Source organism: Perissodus microlepis, chromosome 7, assembly GCF_051167445.1.
Source record: "Perissodus microlepis isolate ML-2025 ecotype Zambia chromosome 7, ASM5116744v1, whole genome shotgun sequence".
In the NCBI taxonomy this organism is placed as follows: Eukaryota; Metazoa; Chordata; class Actinopteri; order Cichliformes; family Cichlidae; genus Perissodus; species Perissodus microlepis.
Genome location: NC_140467.1, coordinates 14,320,372 through 14,342,984, shown reverse-complemented (window position 1 = coordinate 14,342,984; position 22,613 = coordinate 14,320,372). Strand labels below are relative to the sequence as shown.

General features: G+C 39.4%; 1 protein-coding gene across 1 annotated transcript; it reads left to right on the top strand.

The window, feature by feature from the left end:
- The first annotated feature begins 595 nt into the window (after positions 1-595).
- On the top strand, positions 596-21,437 carry LOC146382772 (unconventional myosin-Va-like). Its single transcript, XM_084933606.1, has 40 exons — positions 596-804; positions 1,136-1,246; positions 1,765-1,936; positions 4,845-4,989; positions 5,092-5,245; positions 5,833-5,976; positions 6,262-6,343; positions 6,461-6,568; positions 7,364-7,470; positions 7,596-7,861; positions 7,962-8,043; positions 8,185-8,325; positions 8,463-8,588; positions 9,064-9,147; positions 9,403-9,528; positions 10,299-10,396; positions 10,512-10,598; positions 10,719-10,827; positions 10,933-11,144; positions 11,236-11,392; positions 12,345-12,584; positions 12,717-12,965; positions 13,267-13,360; positions 13,454-13,596; positions 13,805-13,918; positions 14,208-14,342; positions 14,476-14,532; positions 14,720-14,947; positions 15,080-15,147; positions 17,957-18,031; positions 18,112-18,310; positions 18,455-18,548; positions 18,645-18,788; positions 18,866-19,020; positions 19,101-19,190; positions 19,289-19,439; positions 19,525-19,807; positions 20,742-20,916; positions 21,005-21,085; positions 21,173-21,437. The coding sequence occupies exons 1-40, from the start codon at positions 778-780 to the stop codon at positions 21,323-21,325; spliced, it is 5,466 nt and encodes a 1,821-aa protein (XP_084789732.1). The 5' UTR covers positions 596-777; the 3' UTR covers positions 21,326-21,437.
- The last annotated feature ends 1,176 nt before the right edge of the window (positions 21,438-22,613 follow it).

The window sequence follows — 22,613 nt, the reverse complement described above, 5'->3', positions numbered from 1 at the left end:
AACAACCTCAGCCTCTCATCAACCTACAGACAAACGGAAGCATGGTGGCAATAGTTTGACTTAAATGACTAACAAAAGTCCATATTGCTATTTCATTCAATTCATTCAAAGTGCTCCACTCATGTTCAGACAAACCTATGATGAAAGAATATTCATTCTAATAATAATGTTTCTACAGCATTGACGCAATCTTATGTCATTGTTGGGTTTTGAAAAACTCACTCAAATGTGTTTTGACTAACAACATTTCCTATATTTTAACGTAATTTAATAATGTGATTTTCTCTTCATATCTAAGAAGCAGACTGATATGAAGTAAGTGAAAGGTCACATTATGCACAGCACATCTTACTCGGGCACAGAAAAAAACCGTCTAAATACTTTTTCCACTGCCCTGCAAAAACAGTTCGTTAATACAAGAAGATGTGATCTTCTGCGCAGTGCCCCGTGATGCTCCCTGTGGACAAGTAATGATTTCGAAAGAGTAATATTTTCCACTATAATTAGTAGTTCCGCGGTTACAGTGTGGCGTTGTCCTCGCGGGCTGAGATAAGTTTGCTGGCCGCTGGGAGGCACTCAAGACGCACGAGAGCAAACCGTGCCTGAGCACGCGCATGTGTTGAATCCCACTCTCCGCTAGGCGCTCGGAGTCCCAGAGAGCGGAGGAGGAGAGGAGAAAAGTTAATGGTATTCTACTCCGGGAGTCAGTAAAAATGCTCGGCGCCTCTCTTCGCGGTAGGAAAACGTTTGAGCAGGCTCACTGAGGACGTTAAAGAGATGGCAGCCGCTGAACTTTACTCCAAGGTAGGTTTGAATTTGACTATCAGGTATCCAGCTTCTCCACCCAGCTGAGTTAGTTAACTTTTAGGTAACTGTCAAGTATGGCGTTTTTCTCATAGGAGTGTCCGCTTAAATGAAGAGTTTACTAAATGAAGAGTATAAGAACTCTTCATTTAGTAAAGGTCTTTAAATCAGACCTTTAGACTGTGTCAGCGCTGATGATATGAGTGAATGCTGTCTGGCAGCTTCATAATTGCTATTCTTTAATTTTCCTGTCACTGATGTTTATGCTGTAGTTTTTTGTACGGTTTCTGTAAGTGCAATGCTTGAATGGCTCTGACCCGTTTCCCCTCAGTATGCCCGTGTATGGCTCCCAGATGCAGCAGAAGTGTGGAAATCAGCAGAGCTTACCAAAGACTACACTCCTGGCGACCAGACGCTGTCTCTGCAGCTGGAGAATGGCACGGTGAGACAATTAAATACCAACTACTGTACATACGGGACACACAAGAGTTTCACACAGAGGCACTGAAATGGACATTGATCTTCTGTCTGAGAGCCATGCGCACATTTCTCTGCAGGAACGCTGGCAACAGAGCCTCATAAATTTCTATGTGCCCTGAAGGATTATTTGAGACAGCTGAGTTGTTTGATGAGCGCACAAAAATCCTTAAAAAACACTTAAAGAAGTCAACAAATTCATTTGCTGGCTTCAAAATAGGTGGAAAATAGGAAAAAATTATGTGGTGAAAGAGTTATCCTCAGCTATGCTGCTGCCTGCAGCTATGATGTCGAGTTTGGGCATGCACAGCAGGTATGAAAATGAGGCCAAAGCTTTATCGTGAGTGAACATGAACAGGGGGAGCACAGTGGCTGCTTTTTAGCTTCATCATTAGGCACACCTGGTGATGCCATTCCCTAAAAGTGGAAGCAACTTACTCTCTTCTCTTCTTCATGTTTTGCTACCTTTTTGTGTCTTTCTAGAAAGTGGAGCACAAAATAGACCCACGTACCAACAACCTGCCACCACTAAGAAACCCAGATATCCTGGTGGGGGAGAATGACCTCACAGCTCTCAGCTATCTCCATGAGCCAGCAGTGCTACACAACCTCAAAGTGCGCTTTATCGACTCCAGGTTGATTTACACATACTGTGGTAATGAGCGACATTTCCTTTGACTCGCACTATCACTGTCACTGTAGACTTTGGAGCTCTGCTCACTGTACACTCTGACATAATCTGCACTACGTTATGCTGATGTATGTGCTGCAGGTCGCTTTTGAAGGAACACAGCACCATATAATACAGGATACTTCAAATAAGTGAATTAAGTGAAAGCTAATGGATACTTGATTTTACCACCTTGTAGCCGGCGGTTGGTTCCCAGTGGACATTCCTGTGCTCCTGTTGCCTACAATAATGTGAAAAACAACGTTTATTTTGACTGTAGGCAGCCTGGGCCACACATTGGCTCTAGAATATTTTGGTGAACTCTGACTCCAAGATGACCAGATCCTGTGTGTGCAAACAAGCCCAAATCATCACCCCTCCACCACCATGGTTCAAAGTTGATTACAGGTGTTTGTGCTGCTCTGTTTGGTTTTTATATGGTGCTATGGTGGTCATATTTGTGGATGATCAGTTAACTACAGGTCATTTGATTAGCTGAACCTGCTTTTTACCCTGTTAATGCCTATACCATCAGTAAGAGCATATTTAGATTTTCACAGGACTGCATTGAGTTCTGTGAATATTTTGTTTTCTGCATGAGTCTAGGTAAGCCTCTAATATATTTACCACCCTGTCATGTAGTTCCAGATCCATAGTTAGTTGGATAAAACCACATTTCTTTTGAAGTATTGCCTCTCAACACCAACAACACCTGTGGATTTTCATATAACAAATTTTTCAAACAATCAAGATGTGATTGAATTGCAATTTTTCAGCTTTAATCAAAGGGGCGTTTTTCAGAGCTAATTGTTAATTGTAAAACTAACAGTCATTTTAACAATAGAGATTGTTTTTGATTTCTGGTTGAAAATCCTGGTGCTTGTTTGTGGATCTTTCTAGATTTGGTTTTGTCTTCAGTAAATAAAAGCATGCTCTTTTTGGGTTGAGATCAGGTGTCTGACTGGAGACACTGAATTGAAGACATTCACAAGAATATGCCTTACAAAACTCTTGAGGTACTTTTGCAATATGCTTTGGGTCATTATCCATTTACAATATTAAACTCTGTCTGATCAGTTTTGGTGCATTTGGCTGAATCTGAGCAGAGAGTACAGCCCTGCACACTTCATCCTGTTACTGCTATCAGCAGTCACATCATCAGTAAACACTAGTGGCCCAGTTCCACTGGCAGCCATGCATGGCCACACCATAACATTGCCTCCACCATGTTTTACAGAGTGTGTTATGCTTCAGATCAAGTTCACCTTTTCATTTGTACAAGGATTTTTTTTCTTTCTTTCCAGAACTGTGCTGCCTCTGTTAGACGATTTCTGGCAAAATCTGGTCTTCTTGTTCTTGAGTATAACAAGTGGTTTGCATCTTTTTGTAAACCCTCTGTATTTATACTCATGAAAGTGTCTCTTGATCATAAAGCTTGACATTTAGTCGCAGAGTGTTCTTGACTTGGTTAGATGTTGTGAAATAGTTTTTCTTATCCCTGGAAATAATTCTGTCATCATGCACTTTAGTGGTCTTTTGTGGTCTTTCATGTCTTTTTGTGTTGCTGGACTTACTGTTGTTGTTTTTTAAGACTGTTTGTTGGCTGCTCCTAAAATTATTGCTATCTCTTTGACAGGTTTATTTTTAGTTTTTTCCCCCAGCCTAAAGAGTTCCTCTCTTACTTGCACTGACATCTCTCTGAGCCTCATATTTAAAATTACAGTGAAAAGCTATAATATGCAAATTCAACGTTGAATTCACTTCAAATAATATGTCGTCTCAATTTGTCTTGAAACACTGATGGTACAGGCCTCACCTAGCCCTGCTTGAAAATAAAAGTTGATAAAATTTCTAAAACAGTAATTGCCATTTTATTTTTTAACTCCTTGAAATAAAGCTGGAAGCTTATGCTTCAGTCAGATCTTGATTGTTTTAAGTCCCTGGTGGTGGTATACAGAGACAAAATTACAAATATAGCTATTGTGCAACAAATTATGGATGACGAATGTCATCCCTTTCTAGGGTCTCTGGTTGCCAGAGTCACTGCCTGTGTGTGGATGTGATGAGCGAGGTGTGGCTCTAACTGTGAAACAACATACTCACTGAAAAAAGACGTGCCAGTCAGAAGTCATTGTGAGCATATCCTGGATTATTTTCTCCCAGACTCTTTCACAAGTCTTTTTTCATCCATAATGGTATCACGAGGCTGAAAACAAAAGGCGACAGAGCTTTTGTAACTGTGGCCCCCAGACTGTAGAACTCTCTCCCTTTGAGCTTGAGATCTGTGGACTCAGTGGTCTCTTCTAAAAAAAGGGCTAAAAACTTATCTTTTTAAACTTGCTTTTAGTTGATATTTGTTTTTATGTTTTAGCTTCACTGTGAAGCACTTTGTGATTTTTATCTTGAAAGGTGCTATATAAATACATTTTTACTTACTTTACTTACCCCCTGGTGGCTGTCAGAAACAATGCAAGTTTAAGTAATACATACACATGTGTGTGTGTGTATATACACATACTATATATATGTACAGACTTCTTTCTAGTGGAGGGCTTAACATCATTTGTCGTACCCAAGCTGTTTTTTCCCCCCAAAAAACTATATTATCAGCTTTATCAGATTAAGAGACTGATGTTCATTCATGTTTGTTAATTTCTGTCATATTTATGTATTTCTGGATATAAAGAAAGTGAAATTGTTTTGGTTCCACTGTAAATACTTTTGAGATATTTTCATTTACCAAATTTGAGTAATATGTTTAACAATCCAATAACCAGTCTGCTTTTGCAGCTTGTTTGCCGTGGTGGAGTTTAAATACATGGGAAGAAGTAGTTTTAGACAATTCATGATGTTGTAATTGAGTGTGAACATTTTTCTTGTGGTTGATTTTTAGGAATTGTCCTGGTTGCCATCAATCCGTATGAGAGACTGCCCATCTATGACGCTGGCATCATTAATGCCTACAGCGGACAAAACATGGGGGATATGGATCCCCACATCTTTGCAGTCGCAGAGGAGGCATACAAACAGATGGCCAGGTGTTGACATTTCAAAGTACATATCATGTTAAACTTTAAAGCAAGTCAATTCTTTTGTATTTCCTCTTACTAATGTTCAGTCTGTATGACACTTTCATCCAGGGATGAAAGAAATCAGTCCATTATAGTAAGTGGTGAGTCTGGGGCTGGCAAAACCGTCTCTGCCAAGTACGCAATGCGTTACTTTGCAACAGTCAGCTCCTCTGGAGAGGCCAATGTGGAGGAGCGAGTTCTTGCATCCAGTCCCATAATGGAGGTAAAGGACTTAGGACAAAAATAGAAGATATTAAAAGTTACTGAACATCTGTACGAATATTGATGTTATTTATGTTATACACTAAATTTGTACTTGTGTCATTGTTTTCAGTTTTGTGTCCAATTTTGTTGTTGTTGTTTTTAAAAAAAACTTATTTACCCTTTCATTTCATTTAATTGCAACTGTAGTGTAAATCATGATGCAACTTTCTCTGCCTGTGGTCTACATGTCTCTGCAACAATTAATTTAGAAATACCCTTTCACTGTTGGGATGAACACTCCTGTCACAGTAGAAATAACACAGCGTTGCGTGGGTTGATTCTGATCTACCCTGATGCCTACGTGGCTTTTGATTATGCCACTAAGCACTAACAGATTGTTTGAGCACGACAACTGCAGCAAGACAAATAAATTAGAAATAGATTAGAATTCAGAACAGCAGACCGGGACCTTTACAGAAAACCCTGCAACTATCACTTCTGAGTGCCCAACACATGCCTGATCATCTACATCAGAATTCCCTGTCCATGGTCAGAGCTTCATCTTATTTTAACTTGTTGAACTGAAACTTTTTATGTTTTATGTAGGCCCTCGGAAATGCGAAGACAACAAGGAACGACAACAGCAGCCGCTTTGGAAAATACATTGAGATTGGGTTTGACACGAAGTATTGTATAACTGGGGCTAACATGAGAACCTACTTACTGGAAAAGTCTCGAGTTGTGTTTCAGGTAAATTTCATTTCTTTGGATTTTACTTGAATATTTTATCTTTTTATATGAAGCATTTCTCCTGAATATGAAGCTATTTTAAAGCACTGTAATGTTTGTGTAACAGTGTGTTTAATGCGCAGTGTAGTAACAATGAACCATAAACAACCCACTGTTTGATCTGTCTGGGAAAACACCAGCTATTTTTAAGGCAACATTTAGTTTGAATTTCTGCCTAATTTTACTAAGTTTTCTTTGTTGTACGTTTTCGTGGTAACTATGTTACATCTGTATTCACAACTTTAGGCCCACGGTGAAAGGAACTACCATATATTCTACCAGCTATGTGCCTCTTCACATTTACCAGAGTTCAAAGCCTTCAGGTTAGGTGTGCAATTCTCTAAAATATAAATTTCCTTTAGGCATTTAAAAAAATAAAAATAAAACATTTTGCAATTGCAGTTGTCTGTATTAATATAGTATTTTCTTTCACTAATGAGGTAAGGTTGCGCAGATGACTTCCCCTGCACTAACCAGGGTCAGAGCCCAGTCATAGATGGAGTGGATGATGCCAAAGAAATGTGCAATACCCGTAGGTCTTTCTCACTGTTAGGTGAGTGTTTGCTGTGTTTTAGTAAGGTTTACATGTGCATGTAGAACAGATTGTTTGATGATTGTGTTGTAGAGTTTTGTTTGACACATAAGCCCAAAGTGGAAAGGACGCAACATTTAATTCACATTATTTTCATTTTCAAAACTATCAGTGACTCGTGAGATCCAACGAGTCTGGCCATTTTCTTGCTGAAAGAACAATTCCCTTTGGGGGAAAAATGTTTCTTTGTAAAGATAATAATTTAGAATAACTTCGTATTGAGTTGGAGTTACTTTTGCTTTAAGGCAGTGGCATCAAACATGTTGCCCAGGGGCTAGAACTGGCAGGCCAGTAGGTCTAATTCAGCCTCTGGATAGCATGATATCTTCAATTTTGATGGAGTGATCTGAACACTGTGAAAGAGTGATATTAAATTGTGCAGAAAGTATTTTTGGATGGCCACAAGTTGTTTGCTTCATACACAGTAAAATAGTTACACAAACTGTACTCTCTGTGCTTTGCAGGTCCAGTGTGAATTATAATGTGAAACATTACAGAAATGAACTTCATGTGGTTCCTTAAATGCAAACATTGTAGAACATGCATGCACTTCTTTACATTAAGTAAACATGTTTTCTGTCCAGCCCACTTGAGATTAAATTGGGCTATATGCTGGCAATTAACTAAAGCCCCCCTCTTATAGAAATATGGGATCCCCTCCCTATAGGGGTCAAGGGTTCATTTGTCATTCATCTTTACAGTCTTGGTTTTGGACTCAGTGACATTATAAATCCACATTTATTGTCTCGATTGTAGGAATTGGGGAAAGTGATCAAATGGAAATTTACCAAATTCTGTCAGCTATTCTTCATCTTAGCAACGTGGAGGTAAAAGAACAGTCAACAGACAGATGCAGCATAAAGGTAAACATTATTTTTCACAGGACACAACATACAATTTTATAATTTTAAAAAATATATAATTGTATGAATGTTGCTTTGAGGATGTGTAGGTCTTTATCAGATCAATGTTATTCATGTATTTCCAGCAGGATGATGTCCACCTGATGGTTTTCTGTGACCTGATGGGAGTGCCTTGCGAAGAAATGGCCCACTGGTTATGCCACAGGAAGCTCAAGACAACCACGGAAACCTTTGTTAAGCCTGTTCCCAAAGTTAATGCGATCTATGGCCGAGATGCCCTAGCCAAACACATTTATGCCAGACTCTTCAGCTGGATTGTGGACAGTATCAACAGTGCCTTAAAATCCACAGTGAAGCAGCACTCATTCATTGGTGTGCTCGACATTTACGGGTCTGTTTTTGAACACTAGCTTTGCTGTTCATTTCTCTGTTTATACTCTGCAGTTCACCAGATATGTTTGTTTTTAATTTAACTTTGTATTTTTCCTCAGGTTTGAAACTTTTGACATCAACAGCTTCGAACAGTTCTGCATCAACTATGCAAATGAAAAGCTTCAACAACAGTTCAACCTGGTATGTGTCTTTTTCTCTTCAAAATGGTTTTACATATTTATTTATTTAGAACAATAATGACAGATCTTATTATCTTATGTTTTGTTTTTTTGTCAAAACATACAGTACCTGTAAATCATTTTTAGCTCCCATTCTTTCCAGCATGTCTTCAAACTGGAACAAGAGGAGTACATGAAAGAGGAAATCCCTTGGACACTGATTGACTTCTATGACAATCAGCCTTGTATTAATCTCATCGAAGCCAAACTGGGCGTCCTGGACCTTCTGGATGAGGAGTGTAAGGTAAAATGCCGTTTTTGTTTATTTTCTTCCCACCAGAAGTGTGTCCAGCTGCTTTTCAGACTCTCCGCCACACTGTGCTTGGAGGTTATGAGTAATGCCGTGACTAACTGATGTGTCAGCTCTTCCTCTTTCCACAGATGCCCAAAGGATCTGACGAAACATGGGCACAGAAGCTGTACAACAACCTCCTGAAGCAGAATGCTCACTTTGAAAAACCAAGGTTGTCAAATAGAGCTTTCATCATCCACCACTTTGCTGACAAGGTGAAAAGGAATTGTATGGCTTACGCTAATGTGCCCTTGCTTCAGCTTGAAGGGTTCAGGATCTTTTTCTGTTTTGTGTTCGTGGGTTTTCTCCAGGTGTCTCAAATGAACTTTAACTGAATTGCTTGTGTGTGCAAATGTGTGTACTTGTGACTTGATTGGTTACTGACTACTCTGTGGTATAAACCCATGCTTTTGCCCAGTGTGTGCTGGGATTGGCTCCAGCTCTCCATATCCTGAACAGAACAAGCAGTGTGGAAACAGACGGATGTGTGACTCATTTACTAAGCAAAACTAAAAACAGTGAAGTTGTACCTGTCTGCAAAGTCAAAATCCATACCTTTCCTACAAATGTTTGATTCATATGATTCTGTTTATTGAAGCCATACCACTCAGTCTGCTTCAGGCTTTGGGTGAATATGATCTTTGCTCTTTTAGTGAGAGAACACAGTCTGACCTGGTCCTTTGTGCCTAGGTGGAGTATCAGTGTGTGGGCTTCCTGGAGAAAAATAAGGACACAGTCAATGAAGAACAGATTAATGTGCTGAAAAAGAGCAAGGTGAACTTATAAACTTTCTGTTGTTTATTATATTCTCATTTCTGCTAATATTCAAGGTTTTTTTTTGTTTTTGTTTTTTTGTGTAAAAGTATTCGGAAGGTTTAAATTTCAGCATCACTTAGCCAAGATCAAATGTCGTAAGTTTGTGGGCACACACCCTTGAATTGTTCAGGCATAACTATTGAAGGAAGTACACACTTGTCCGCATTGAAAATGCTGCCATCTGCTGTTCACTGATTACTTCTGTTGTTTCAGTTTGATCTGCTGCTGAAGCTATTTGAGGATGATGAGAAGGCAGCAAATTCTTCTAACAAACTTACAAGCAGCATTGGAAGGGCTGGATCAGCTAAGAAGGATACTAAGAAGACTGTTGGACTGCAGGTGAGAAAATGACTCACAGGTAACTCTTTGACTGTTTTTTTTTTTTTTCCCCTTTTTTTTTTCAGTCTATATTTTGGTAGAACATTAACGAGCAAACAGGAAATTAGGGTTAAAGTGAGGGAGGCATGAAGAATATGGTCTGGGGTGGAACCCAGGCTTCTCTGGCCTTCTCAGCATAAAGGTTGGATGTACAGCCAGTTGAGTGGCAACTACCCCAAGGAACTTTGACATTTCCACTCACATAACTCTCGTACTATAGACGGCCATGACATTGGACAGAATTACAGGGTTTTAGCTGGTCTTTCTTGTAACTGTGTGCTAATGAATTCTGTAAAGTGGTACAGTGTCTCATTATGTAAGCATAACCATTGTAAAGATGAATTTATCACAGTGTTAGTTAAACCTGTAATAACCAGCTTGTGCAGAACAGACAGAGAAGCCGATATGCTTTGATTTAACTGTTGATTTGTACTCCATGTTCACTAAAGTACTCATATTTAAGGTTTATTTTGCCCTTCTTTATAACTGTTAAATTATAAAGAAGCGTTGTGAATGTGATGTTTGATAGTTCTGAAGTCCCTGTTCTCAAAGCCTGGAGAGCATGCATGATTGTGGACATTGTATCAGCTGTTCAGGTTCAAGTCTATTTAGGATCCTTGCATGATGGGGGAGAATTAAAACAAACGTGGAAATTTATAGTAATTGACCATATTAATTATTGTATTTTTTTTATTCTCTTAGGAAGAATTAATTCTTGTCTTTTTATTCAGTTTCGACAGTCCCTGCATTTGCTGATGGAAACACTGAATGCTACAACTCCTCACTACGTGCGCTGCATCAAACCAAATGACCATAAAGCTCCGTTCACGTGAGGCAGATTTTGCTTTTTGTTGTTGTTTTTTTTGTTTCCCACTTTTTCTTCATACAGCTATGTTCGACAAGAACAGATTAAAGGTTCTGCGCTTATGTTATTTTAAATAAAGATTGGACCCTGTGAGGGCTGTACAACAGCTTCGAGCATGTGGCATCCTCGAAACTATCCGGATCTCAGCTGCAGGCTTCCCATCAAGGTAGCATATCAGCAAGCACTTCTGATACAGAGCAAAGAGCCACGAGAAGCTGTTAAAAAATGTTTGCAATAGATAATCCTATATAAATTATAGATATAATTTATGATCTGATTATTGCAGGTGGACCTATCAGGAATTTTTTAGCCGCTATCGGGTTCTCATGAAGCAAAAGGACTTGCTTCCTGATAGAAAACAGGCCTGCAAAAATCTCCTGGAAAAACTTATAAAGGTATGGGTGTGTTTTATAAAATCAGCTTTCACAGGCTCACTTTAATGTGATGTAATACATATTGGACTGTTTTTTTTTTGTTTTTTTTTTTTAATTTTGTTTTAGGACCAGGGGAAATACCAGTTTGGCAAAAACAAGATCTTCTTCAGAGCTGGCCAGGTGGCTTTCTTGGAGAAGCTGCGCTCGGACAAATTGCGTATGGCTTGTGTCTCCATCCAGAAGACTATTCGCTGCTGGCTGGCACGCAAAAAGTACCTGAGGATGAGGGAGTCTGCCATTACTATTCAGAAACGTGTACGGGGTCACCAGGCACGCTGGTAAGTGGGGATGCCAAACAAGAGCAGAAGTTTGATTTTAGAAACTTTATGGATATTTTAGATGTATTTCTGAAATGCTTTTTTCTGTCAGTTATGCCAAGTTTCTGCTGCAAACCAGAGCAGCTATTATCATTCAGCGCAATGTGCGAATGTGGTCGAAAAGGAAACTCTACCAGCAGCAGCGTTCTGCAGCTATCACTGTTCAGTGCTTCTGGAGGGCCCACATGGCTAGAAAGCAGTACCATAAGGTAACATCATGTTGATCTTTAGACGTTTACTATATCCTACCTATTTTTTTTTTCTTCTGTATTCATTGAGAGATTTGAATGCTAATCAATAAACAAAAAAATAAACAATATAAGTTGACCATATACCGACAAACTAAATATGGGAAAAAGAGCATCTTTGCCTAATAATGTGGGATATGTTACAAATGAGACGTATTTAGCATCTGAACACATTATATTTAAAGGCAGTCTTCCCAACCCCTTCACTAAGTCAATGCAGTGAGCATAAAAATAAGCTAAAGTTTAATTCTTATGCGTTATGTCTTTTTATTCTTATGTATTCTTCTGTTTTTTTCCTGGGTAAGATTTAAAATGATTATTTTAATAGCTGTTTTTGCTGGTAATCATCACTGTAGCCATCAAGTAGTATATGTTTTGAGCTTTAAGTTTCTTGTGAGAACACAGACAGTTATTAGAAGTTTCCTGATTTTAGCTGTAGCTGAACTTCCTTTTAATTGTGGTATTTTTCATTGAATTCAGTGCGGCTTGTGACCTTGTGATGATGTGCTGTTTTCCGCCTTGGGTTTTAGCCCCCGGAAACCCAAGCCTGTCATCCCTTCCATTCAGTGAAAGCCAGATTATTTTTTTTAATGCTCCTGCCTTACAGCAGTGACTTTTGAAAACCTCTCATTACGAGAAAGAAAAACACAGTGCAGACCCACATAAAGAAGGATTTCTGCTCGCTCTATTTCTATATGATTCTCAAGTTAAAATCTGTAATTAATGACGTTTGAAACTGAAATGGTCTGGGATTATTCGTGTAAGACAGAGATGCACTTCTAACAGACTTAATTTTTTTAATATATGATAAGCACTATGTACAAGTAACTGTATTTTTTTTAAGTGAAAGTCTTTTACTTCACTTTTAAATATGACGTTATGGACTTGCTTTTGCCCTTCTTTGTTTTCACAGTTGATGTATGAGAAAAAGGCAATAGTCATTCAGAAGTGGGTGAAAGGCTGGCTGGCCAGACAGCATTACAAGCGCATCCTGGCAGCCATTATCCTGCTGCAGAGTTGTGTGCGTCGCATGAGGGCAAAGAGGGAACTAAAGAAGCTGAAAGTAGAAGCACGCTCTGTGGAGCACTTCAAGAAGCTCAATATTGGCATGGAGAACAAGATTATGCAGTTGCAGCACAAGATAAATGAGCAGGTGGGTATTGTGTGAGTATGGAGGTCTAGATTTGTACGAGGTAGGTATTTGATTACTCTGTCACAAGAAAAAAGTTCATTGGGAGTTGTCATATCACATGAACAGCATGTGTTTGTACCCCCCCTCCCGCAGCAAAAGGAAAACAGAGAACTCAGTGAGAAGCTGAGTGTTATGGAGAAAGCTCAGACTATGGAGATAGAGAGACAGAGCAGTGAGATAGAAAACCTGCGTAGATCAGAGCAGGAGGCCAGAGCTAAAGCAGAGAGGCTACCCTCACTGCTGGAGCAGCTCTCCTTCCTCCAGCACGAACTGGAAAACACCCGCAGAGAGAAGGACGACCTGGAAGAGCAGACAAAGGTCTACAAGGAGCAGACAGAGCAGGTAAGCCGTTATTCCAGTCTTCGAGATTTGCCTCAAACCTTGACCTGACTTTCTTTCATACCTGTTAATTATAAGAAAAGGTGACATCGTAGATTAATGACACAATGTCACATGCAATTTAGATAATATTGTATTCCATAACACCTCAGACTATAGAGAATAACAAGTTGCCTTACTGTAAATGTTGAATAAAGAGTGTTATATGACATATATTTGGTGGCAAGAGGACCTTAAAAATGTGTCATTTTCCAAAGAATGAACAGAAATAATATCTGATGATTATGTCCACTCTCACAATCAGGTGGTAGATGAACTTAACACGAAGAACAACTTGTTGAAAAATGACGTAGATGAACTGAACAAGCAAATCACTGAACAAGCACAACAGCTGACAGGTACTAAACGGTTACCGTCAGGCCTTTACTAGTCATCGATAATTCCTGACATTTAGAAAAAAAATATGCATAAAGAAAACTGTTTTGACCCAGAGATTCAAACCAACACTGAGAACACCAAACAGCTGGAGCAGGACTTGACTGAGGAACGTTCTCGATACCAAAGTCTGCTGAGCGAACACCTGCATCTGGAGGAGCGGCACAGAGACCTGAAGGAACAGATGGATCTCAACACTGTGAGGAACTATACTTAGTATTCAAACACACATTAGGAATTTCAAGCATAACTTACAAACCATGACCAGTTTTTACATGGTCACAATGACTTACAGAGCATACCAAAACCAGCTATAAGTACTAGACAAAGACTAAGTGCTGCAAACATAGGAATGCTTGTCATGTTTACTCCCTGTATGACATGTTGTCTTTTTCATTTTCACCTAGACTTCAAGCAAATCTAGTCTGAAGAGGACAGACTCCAACTACAGCAGTAACTCATCTGAGTTTAGTCAGAGCTTAGGCTCTACTGAGGGTGAAGACAGCTCTGTACAAACAGAGGTATGAAATACTCGCCTGTCTGTCAGCTTTGAGGTGGCTGTGAAGCATTTTGTGGGATGTACTATGAGGAATTTTACAGGTAACACGTTTTTATGAGGCACTTCAGAGGACGGTTCTGGGTAGAGTTCGCATGTTATCTATGTGGGTTTCCTCTAGGCACTGGATACTCCTTCCTCAGATCATCTGTGGGAAGATTTCTTTCTGGCAATGTCTGTGTTATAATCCTATTAGTGCAGCATTCTTAGTTAGATTCTAAAGAGATCAACCAGGGCTTTCTGTGTTTTGTTAGGATGAGACCCAGACTGCAGTGGACCTGCCAGTCCTCTTGAAGCTTCAGAGGAGAGTGAAAGAGCTGGAGCAGGAGAAACAGTCACTATGGCAGCAGCTGGATAAACGAGAGGAAGACCAGCAAGAAAAAGCAAAAGTATGAATGCAATTTTTCTCTCTCCAAAAATGTAAAATTGCAAAATATACATAGCTGCTTTTTTTTTTCTTAAAGGGTTTTGGTGATTTTATTTATTATTATTATTATTTATTGATATTTTTCAAAATAAAAGGAGGTCGAGGAACAGAGAACAAGTGGAAGAGCAGAACTGGACTTGGAAACACTGAAGGTGTGATGCTCTGTGGTTCAGTTTCAGCATACCAGAAATAAAATGCCCACAAATAGTTTTAACATATTACCACAGTCTATAATAACCTTTCTTTGTACTGAAATACTGAAAGATGATTATAAACAAAATATATTTATTGATTCTTTTTGTTTTTTTGTCTTTCTTGTTTCTAAATGTCTCGATGCAGCGGCAAGAACTGGAGTCTGAGAACAAGAAATTGAAGCAGGATCTAAATGAGCTGCGAAAGTCTCTGACTAATGAGAACAGTGATTTAGTGCCCCCTGCCCCTGGTTCTCTGCCCTACAAAGTCCTGCTGGAGCAACTCAATTCTTCCACGGAGGAGCTGGAGATGAGGAAAGAGGAGGTGCTGCTCCTGCGGTCGCATTTGGTGCGCCAAGAGGCTCTTAAACACAAGGTGAAAAATTGAATGATACTGTTGTTATTCCCATTAAAAGAAATGGAAATACATTCATTTAAAACACAGTATTTTCATTAAAATGTATAATGAACAGTAATTAGAGGGATATAATATTGATCTGACCTGCAGGACTCTGCACTGGGAGAAGGCGTGAAATTGGATCTCAGTGAAATCCCCTCATATCAAGACGTTCACAAGTAAGACCTCCTGGCTTCTGCTGAAATATTAATGTTCCTGAAAAATTTGAATGCAATAAATTCATTTTCAAAAAGGCCATTAAAGGTAAAAAAAAAATGTCTTCTGTGTGCTGGAGGTAATATGAGTAATAATTTGTGATTTTTGAATTTGCACACAGAAGGCTGGTAATTTTTTTTATTTTTCTGGGGGAGGTGAAACACTGTCACTACTGAAATGTCTCGTGTGTTAAGCAAAGATAATTATTTGTTTGGTTTATCCATCTCTTTTGGCTTTAATACTTGTGTGCAATGTTCCCTCTAAGCTGCGCGGGTGCGCAATTGTGCACTGCTGGCACGATCTCTGCGCACAGAAAATCTGCGTTGCGCACAAAAAAAAAATCTACGTGAAATAAAATTAATACTTTAACAATTCTGTTTTGCAGTGTTAGTCAGTAAGTACTGGCTGCTCCCGTATGGGATTACAACGATGCCACCTTATCCCATAGTCCAGCCAATAATGCGATTCACATTCGTATATACGCAGCTAATCAACGTGGTTGACAGGCTATGACAGCGTCCTTATGTGCCGACACCGGTGTTTTAGCTAGCAAAGCGGCGTGGGTGATGTGGAGTGAAGCCACGTTAATGACAACGTGTACAACCATTGGAGATGTGAGCAGGAACGACGGAACAATTGACGGAAAAAGTGTGGACTTTATACCAGTTTTTAAATTGTGTTGATAGGCCACGTAAAACCAGAGTTATGATAAAAATATATGCAATGTTTGGTTTTCTTCCTGAATACTATCGTCGTTTATATTTACTGCGGGAAGAAACGGTAAAAACTGCGTTTTATAAGGAAAACGCTCGAAAGCTAGTGATGTGCGGATCGATACTGAAATATCGATTCCTGATACAATCATTAATGTTCTAGAATCGATTCTCACATTAAAATATCGATATTTTAGTAATTTAGGGTAAATTTGTAGTTTATCATTAACAGGAACACAGTGGAAAGAAACTATTTCATTCGGATTGTCTACAATTGGAAGGAACTACTTCCTCTTCCACCTTTCATAGTCATGTGCGAAATATGGCTGTATAAATGTGGCAGCCCCGTGGCGTGCGCACTCACAACAATGGCTGAGCGTAATTGGAGTCATGTGCGGACGTATTTTACATCCACAAACAGCCGAGACATGGTTTGTGATACATGTGGCAAGAAAGTGAGGTGTTGTGGCAACACCACAAATTTGTCAAACACCTCAGAGTAAATCATATCACAGAATATGACGAGCGTTAAGGCGAACTGAAGAGGAGTGGACAGGGACAGGTGCTGCTAGGGCGAGACAGACGTCTCTCACGGAGTCCTTTAGTGCTGCAGGCAGGCAAGGTGTTCAAATAGCGCACAACTTCAGGTTCTTTATTTCTATATGATGAATTCTGCATTATTAAGTGATAAGAACAAGTAATCTGATGTCCTGTAATCATTATGAAACTATAATTTGAGATACAATAAATAAAATACGTTTTTGTACAAAGTATCGGTATCAGATCAGTATCGTAGATACCACCCTGAATATTACTTGGTATCAGATCGGAAAGGAAATCGGTGGTATTGCACATCACTATCGAAAGCCCTCTCCACCTGTGAGCAAAGACAAAACCAAAAAAAATCCACTCTTTCCTATTGGTCGAAAAATGTACCATGTCGACCAATCAAAAAATGATATGCCAACATGGCATTTAGTTGTTTAGGAAGAGGGACGTTTTAGGAGTGACGGCAGTGTTTTGAGATGTGAGAGATTTGCGATGTTTAGCGCAAATCTTATGTTGTTAGTGTGTAGTGTAGTCAATAGTGTTGTTGTGTGTGTCAGAACAATGAGGCGACTGCTGAATGTTACAGGTGTTACAGGAGTGATACATCTCCTGTTGTCAGGCCTGCAGGTATCAGGCTGTTGTTCTCCTTTATCTCATAGTGGACAGAAATTATTTTTTGGAGCGGCACAAATGATTTGTGTGGCATCAAATTTGATGCAGAACAGCTGATTGTTCTGTAAATAGTTTGAAATGTTTATTTAAAAAAATGCCTTGGCTGCATTTTTAGGTAAACAGCTGCAAAAAACTTTGTTTACATAACTCAGTTACTTTTTTGAAGAAGTAACTATATAATTAATTGCCCAACATTGGTCATTATTTACTGTATTTTGCAGACAGAGAGTTACAGGACTCTCTCCCAGACCACAGACTCATACTCATAATACAAGTCAGAAAAAAAAAGAAAGTTGTGTTTTCAAAACTGGAGTTCAAGTTATTTTTACTTCCAATAGTGTGCTACATGCTACACAGGTCATGAACAAGATTTTTTTTTAAATTTTCATTGTAAGTGGGCTAAAGCAGTTAATTAAAAGTAGTCTAACATAAATGTAAATGCTGTAATTTGATTATTTTAATAAACCATGTAACTTGGATGGATTCGATGCTGGCGTGACCACAGTGCACACGTCTGCTGTTGCTCACAGTGGTCCAAGGGACCGCTCAGAGAGTTTGTGTGTTCGCTCAGACACATGAAAAATTAGGAACATTGCTTGTGTGCATCAGAATCTGATTAATTTAGGTAATTATTTAATTGTAAATTATTGTTGTATGACTTTTGAAAGTACCACAAAGTACCATAAAGCTTTGAAGGATTTGATGCCATATCATCTCAACTGCCCTTGTGTCATACTTTAACTTATGAGTTGTTATTATTTATTATTTGTATATTATCTTATGTGGAGTTAGAATGTCTTAAAATGAACTTTCATGTTGTGATGCTCCAATTACTCAGATCCACTGACATCCACACACTGAATGAAGATGGAGAGCTGTGGCTGGCTTATGAAGGCTTGAAAGAGACAAATAGGTAATGAAGTAATAATAGTCAGGACTTATTAAAGCAAGTTCATGTTCAAGGCCATTGAAAGCTATCCCTCCATCCTGCAGGCTTCTGGAGTACCAGATGCACGAGCAGGAACGGGTTCACAATGAGAGGTACATGAAGCTGGTAGAGGAGATGAACAAGCTGAAGGATGAAAAGGAGCAGCAGCAGAAGATGTTGGCTCAGAGCCTCCTTTTGCCTGAAGATGCCCGAATTGAAGCAAGCTTGAAGCTTGAGATTACACGGCTGACCAGAGAGAGCCTGGTGGGTTTATCCAACATCTATCACTCTGCCTTAAAGTGGTAGTAATAGCAATATTAGTAATACTTTTAGTTTCACAGTTTCAGTAACAAATACCTCTCTGCCATGTATTAGCCTTAAAGTAATAATGTAATCATGGAATTTTAGGAACTTCTGGAACAGCAAGAGAAACAAGACAAAACCATAAGAAAGCTGAAAAAACAACTTAAGCTTTACATGAAAAAGGTTGAAGATTTTGAAGGTAACCACAAAGAACTGAGTTTGTACATAGTTACACTTATTTTTAAGAGCATGTTAGCAATAATCCTGTCATTGCTCATGTTATTGCTGTGTTTAGTGAGCACTGAGCAAGAGAACAGACGCTCAGTGGTGAGTCCTCCTGGCAGAGCAGTGAACATCACCCGCAAGGAGAAGGAGTACCAGGGCATGTTGGAGTACAAGCAGGGTGACGAGAGCCGGTTGCTTAAGAATCTGGTCATAGGTGGGACAAACATATGTTCAAGGAAATAATAAAATGTGGTTGATGTTTTTTGTAATGAAATAGTTCAATCTGCTCAGATCTGAAGCCTCGCGGCGTTGCTGTCAGCTTCACTCCAGGCCTTCCTGCCTACATCATCTTCATGTGCGTACGATATGCAGACATTGTGAATGACGATCAGAGAGTTAGCGCTCTGCTAAATTCAACCATCAGCAGCATCAAAGGGGTCATCAAGGTGCAGTATATAACTTAAATCTGCATTATTAAAGTAAGTGACGCTTTTAGTTTGATTTAATTTTTATAATCTTTCTGCAGAGGAGAGGAAATGACTTTGAAGTGGTGTCTTTCTGGCTGGCTAACTCCTGCCGGTTAATGCACTGTCTGAAGCAGTACAGTGGTGATGAGGTAAGCTTGAAAGTTTGCCAGTATACCAGTGTTATGTATGTAGCTGTACATAGAACTTAATTAATCCTACATATCTGTACGACTTTTGTGGACTTCAGGTGTTTATAGTGCACAACACGGCTAAGCAGAATGAGCACTGCTTGACCAATTTTGAACTATCAGAGTACCAGCAGGTCTTTGGCGATCTGGCCATTCAGATTTACCGTCAACTCATCAAATGTATGGAGGACATCCTGCAGCACCTCATAGGTGAGGAGACGTAATCTAATGATACTTAACAAGTAACAACATATGTTATTAAGTCTGTCATCTACAATTTGTGTCTTATGTGTAGTTTCGAGCATGCTGGAGAACGAGACAATCCATGGTGTTTTAGGGTCCAAACCAACAGGCCTGAGGAAGAGGAGCACCAGTTTCTCAGAAGAGGGGGCTGTTACAATGGAGGTCCTCCTGCAGCGTCTTGGCCTCTTCCACACCACCATGAGTCAGCATGGGATGGACTCAGACCTCATTAAACAGGTGGTCAAGCAGCAGTTTTACATCATCTGTGCGGTCACACTCAACCACCTGCTGCTGCGGAAGGACATGTGCTCCTGGGGTAAAGGCCTGCAGATCAGGTACAGCCAAACACACACTGGGCATGAAAAACAAAAAAAGATGGTAAAGAGAGTGAAGATAAAAAATTAAAAAATAAAAATGATAGTCTATTATTTATATCAGGCAAGATTTCTGCTTTATCATCAATCAGCATTCAAAAGTCAAGACATAAAATACACGGCTGCTTGTCGTATTTGAATTACAGGTATGAATTTCAAACACAAGACCTCAGTCCCATCTTACTGAGTTGTGTTACATTAGCCTTATATGTTTAGACCTTGATTTTAATCTGAAGTTTCCCCCTTTTGACACAGACTGATCACGTACTGCATATAATTTACCTGGCTGTCCAGGTAAAGAAGATGCTATTATTTTATAGCTGCATCATTACATGAAATATAAATATTCCAGATATAATACAAAGGAGGTTTTTAAACACATTTCACCATTTCTTAAGCAAACACATTTGGAAAACAGTTCATATGATTAACAAGTTCAAATGCACAATGGTAACTCAGGAGAGATGGTTAAGATGGGGTCTGAGGGGAGCCAGGTTCACCCAAACTAATGTCAAGGTCACTGATGGCACACTGAATGAGATCTAGCTGGGAGAACGATGGGAGAGAAATCTAGGGACCCAGCTTTATTTCAAAGAGCAAAATGTAAGGTAATACCATTTGAGACAACTTTTTGATTTGAGTTGGGCATTCACCAGAGAGAAAACATGAAGAGGGCATCAACTGATCCTAACATAAATACTATATTAATTGACCTTTACCCTTGAATATGAGGTTAACAAATAGCACTGCCAAAATCATAAAGGTAGCAGAGTTTTCAGGTAATATAATACATATCTGTTTTTTATATTTGTTTTAATTTCTGTGGTTGGATAGAAGAATGATGGAAGAACTTACCTGGGCAGTATGGAGCTTAATCTGTATTCTCTGGGTTCAGGTACAATGTATGGCAGCTGGAGGAGTGGCTGGCTGAGAGAGAGCTGACAGACTGCGGTGCAAAAGAAACTCTGGAGCCTCTCATACAGGCTGCACAGCTTCTACAGATCAAGAAAAAGACTGAAGCAGATGCCCAAGCCATCTGCAACATGTGCACTGGCCTCACCACAGCGCAGGTTGATCATCAGTTAAGACTCAGCTTTGTTAATCTGTAGACAGTTAATCCTGCTCGTGCTCTGATTGCCGTTTGTTTATTGTTGACAGATTGTCAAAGTATTGACCTTGTACACACCGGTGATTGAGTTTGAAGAGAGAGTGTCACCTTCATTCATCACAACGATTAAAGTGAGTAAAGCTTTGTCCTCTTTTACTATTATGTTGATGTTTAATATGTTTCTTTATCTGGCTTTGTTTGTTTGCTTTGCATTTTAGAACCTTTTGAAAGACAGAGCTGAGTCATCCACTTTGATGATGGATGCCAAGAAAATCTTCACCGTCACCCTCCCGTTCACACCTTCCTCTGTGGCTCTGGACACCATCCAAATCCCGAGTAGCCTCAATCTGGGCTTTCTTACTCGCATCTAGACCTGTAACTTCTGACACTTGCAGTATAAAAATATCTTCACAGTTGGCTTTTATTGGACTCCAGAAACCAAGGAGAGGCCGTGTACATGTTATCTGTTTGCTTTTAGTATGAAGCATAAATGCTCTTGGAACAGTGAATATAAAATATAGGTCTCTTAAGGGTTGCAAATCTTGTGTTGCTGACTGTATTGTAAACACACTGGTTCATTCTTGTGTTCATGGGTCGGAAGTATGGTATTTATGATTACATGGATTCATAAAAGTGGAGTTCATATTTTTAAATTTAGTAAGAAATTTGGGAGCACTCCAGTATTTCTTTATATTTTTATAACTGCTGATGTAACGTTATCCTATTTATCCACGTCATGGCAAGGGGAAGGAAGAGAGAGTTCAAGTACATATATGTATATGTATTTAACTGATGTTGTCGCTCACATTAAAGGCTGGCTGATCAGTAACATGATGATGTTAAAATGCTGCACAGTGTTTAACTACCTCGTGAGGTATGTCAAGCTTGGTGTTCTGTTGAATTTTCAGAACAATCAAGAGTATTTTAGTTATGGTCAATATTTCTCTTGACACTGTAATGCATCCACTTCTCTTTGTAATAAGGTATACAGCTGTGTCTAACTGTAGACATCCTTCATTAAAGAAACTGGGAGTAAAATTTAATTAAATGTGCTGGCCCAACATTGCCTTTGTAGCTGCACAGCAATGTGCAGCTAAATAGCATGCTATCTCCTGTTCGCAAGTGCTGTGAATTTGCAAAAGTTTAACAGATGAAATGACCTAAAAATTTATGAATGATTAACCTGCTGCCCACTGGGGATGTGTTAATGTGCTTCCTTGCCTTTCTGGTTCACTCTTTTGTGAGTCTTGGGTCGGATTGACTTAAATGTGATGAGTTAGTTTTTAAAAAAGTTAAGTGTTTGTGTGCTTACATCTGCTCATATATGGTGAGGTGGCCGACGTCAGCATCCTGTTTCTTTAGGAGTGAGAATCCTTGATCAAAAATGAGCACACCCACTCTGGCAAGCCGCTGTCACAAGACGGGAGGGCGGAGTCATCCAAAGTCCGGAGCAGGTGAGCGACAAGGCACCGAGAAAATGAGGAGACAAACCCGGAAGATGACTGATCGGTTTTTCAGAATGAATGCAAAAGCTTTTTCAACCGCTGCAGTCCCCGGCCTTCACGTGTGATCAGTTAAACCTATGACTACATGAGACTTTTCAAATGATTTATTGATAATTTACTTCTAAGTAGTGACAAAAACTGTGTTGACAATAAC

Coding starts and splice junctions, on each gene's coding strand:
- LOC146382772 (XM_084933606.1), top strand. CDS start 778: ATGGCAGCCGCTGAACTTTACTCCAAG. Junction 4,990..5,091: donor GCATACAAACAGATGGCCAG/GTGTTGACATTT, acceptor ACTTTCATCCAG/GGATGAAAGAAATCAGTCCA. Junction 14,533..14,719: donor TGGACTTGGAAACACTGAAG/GTGTGATGCTCT, acceptor GTCTCGATGCAG/CGGCAAGAACTGGAGTCTGA.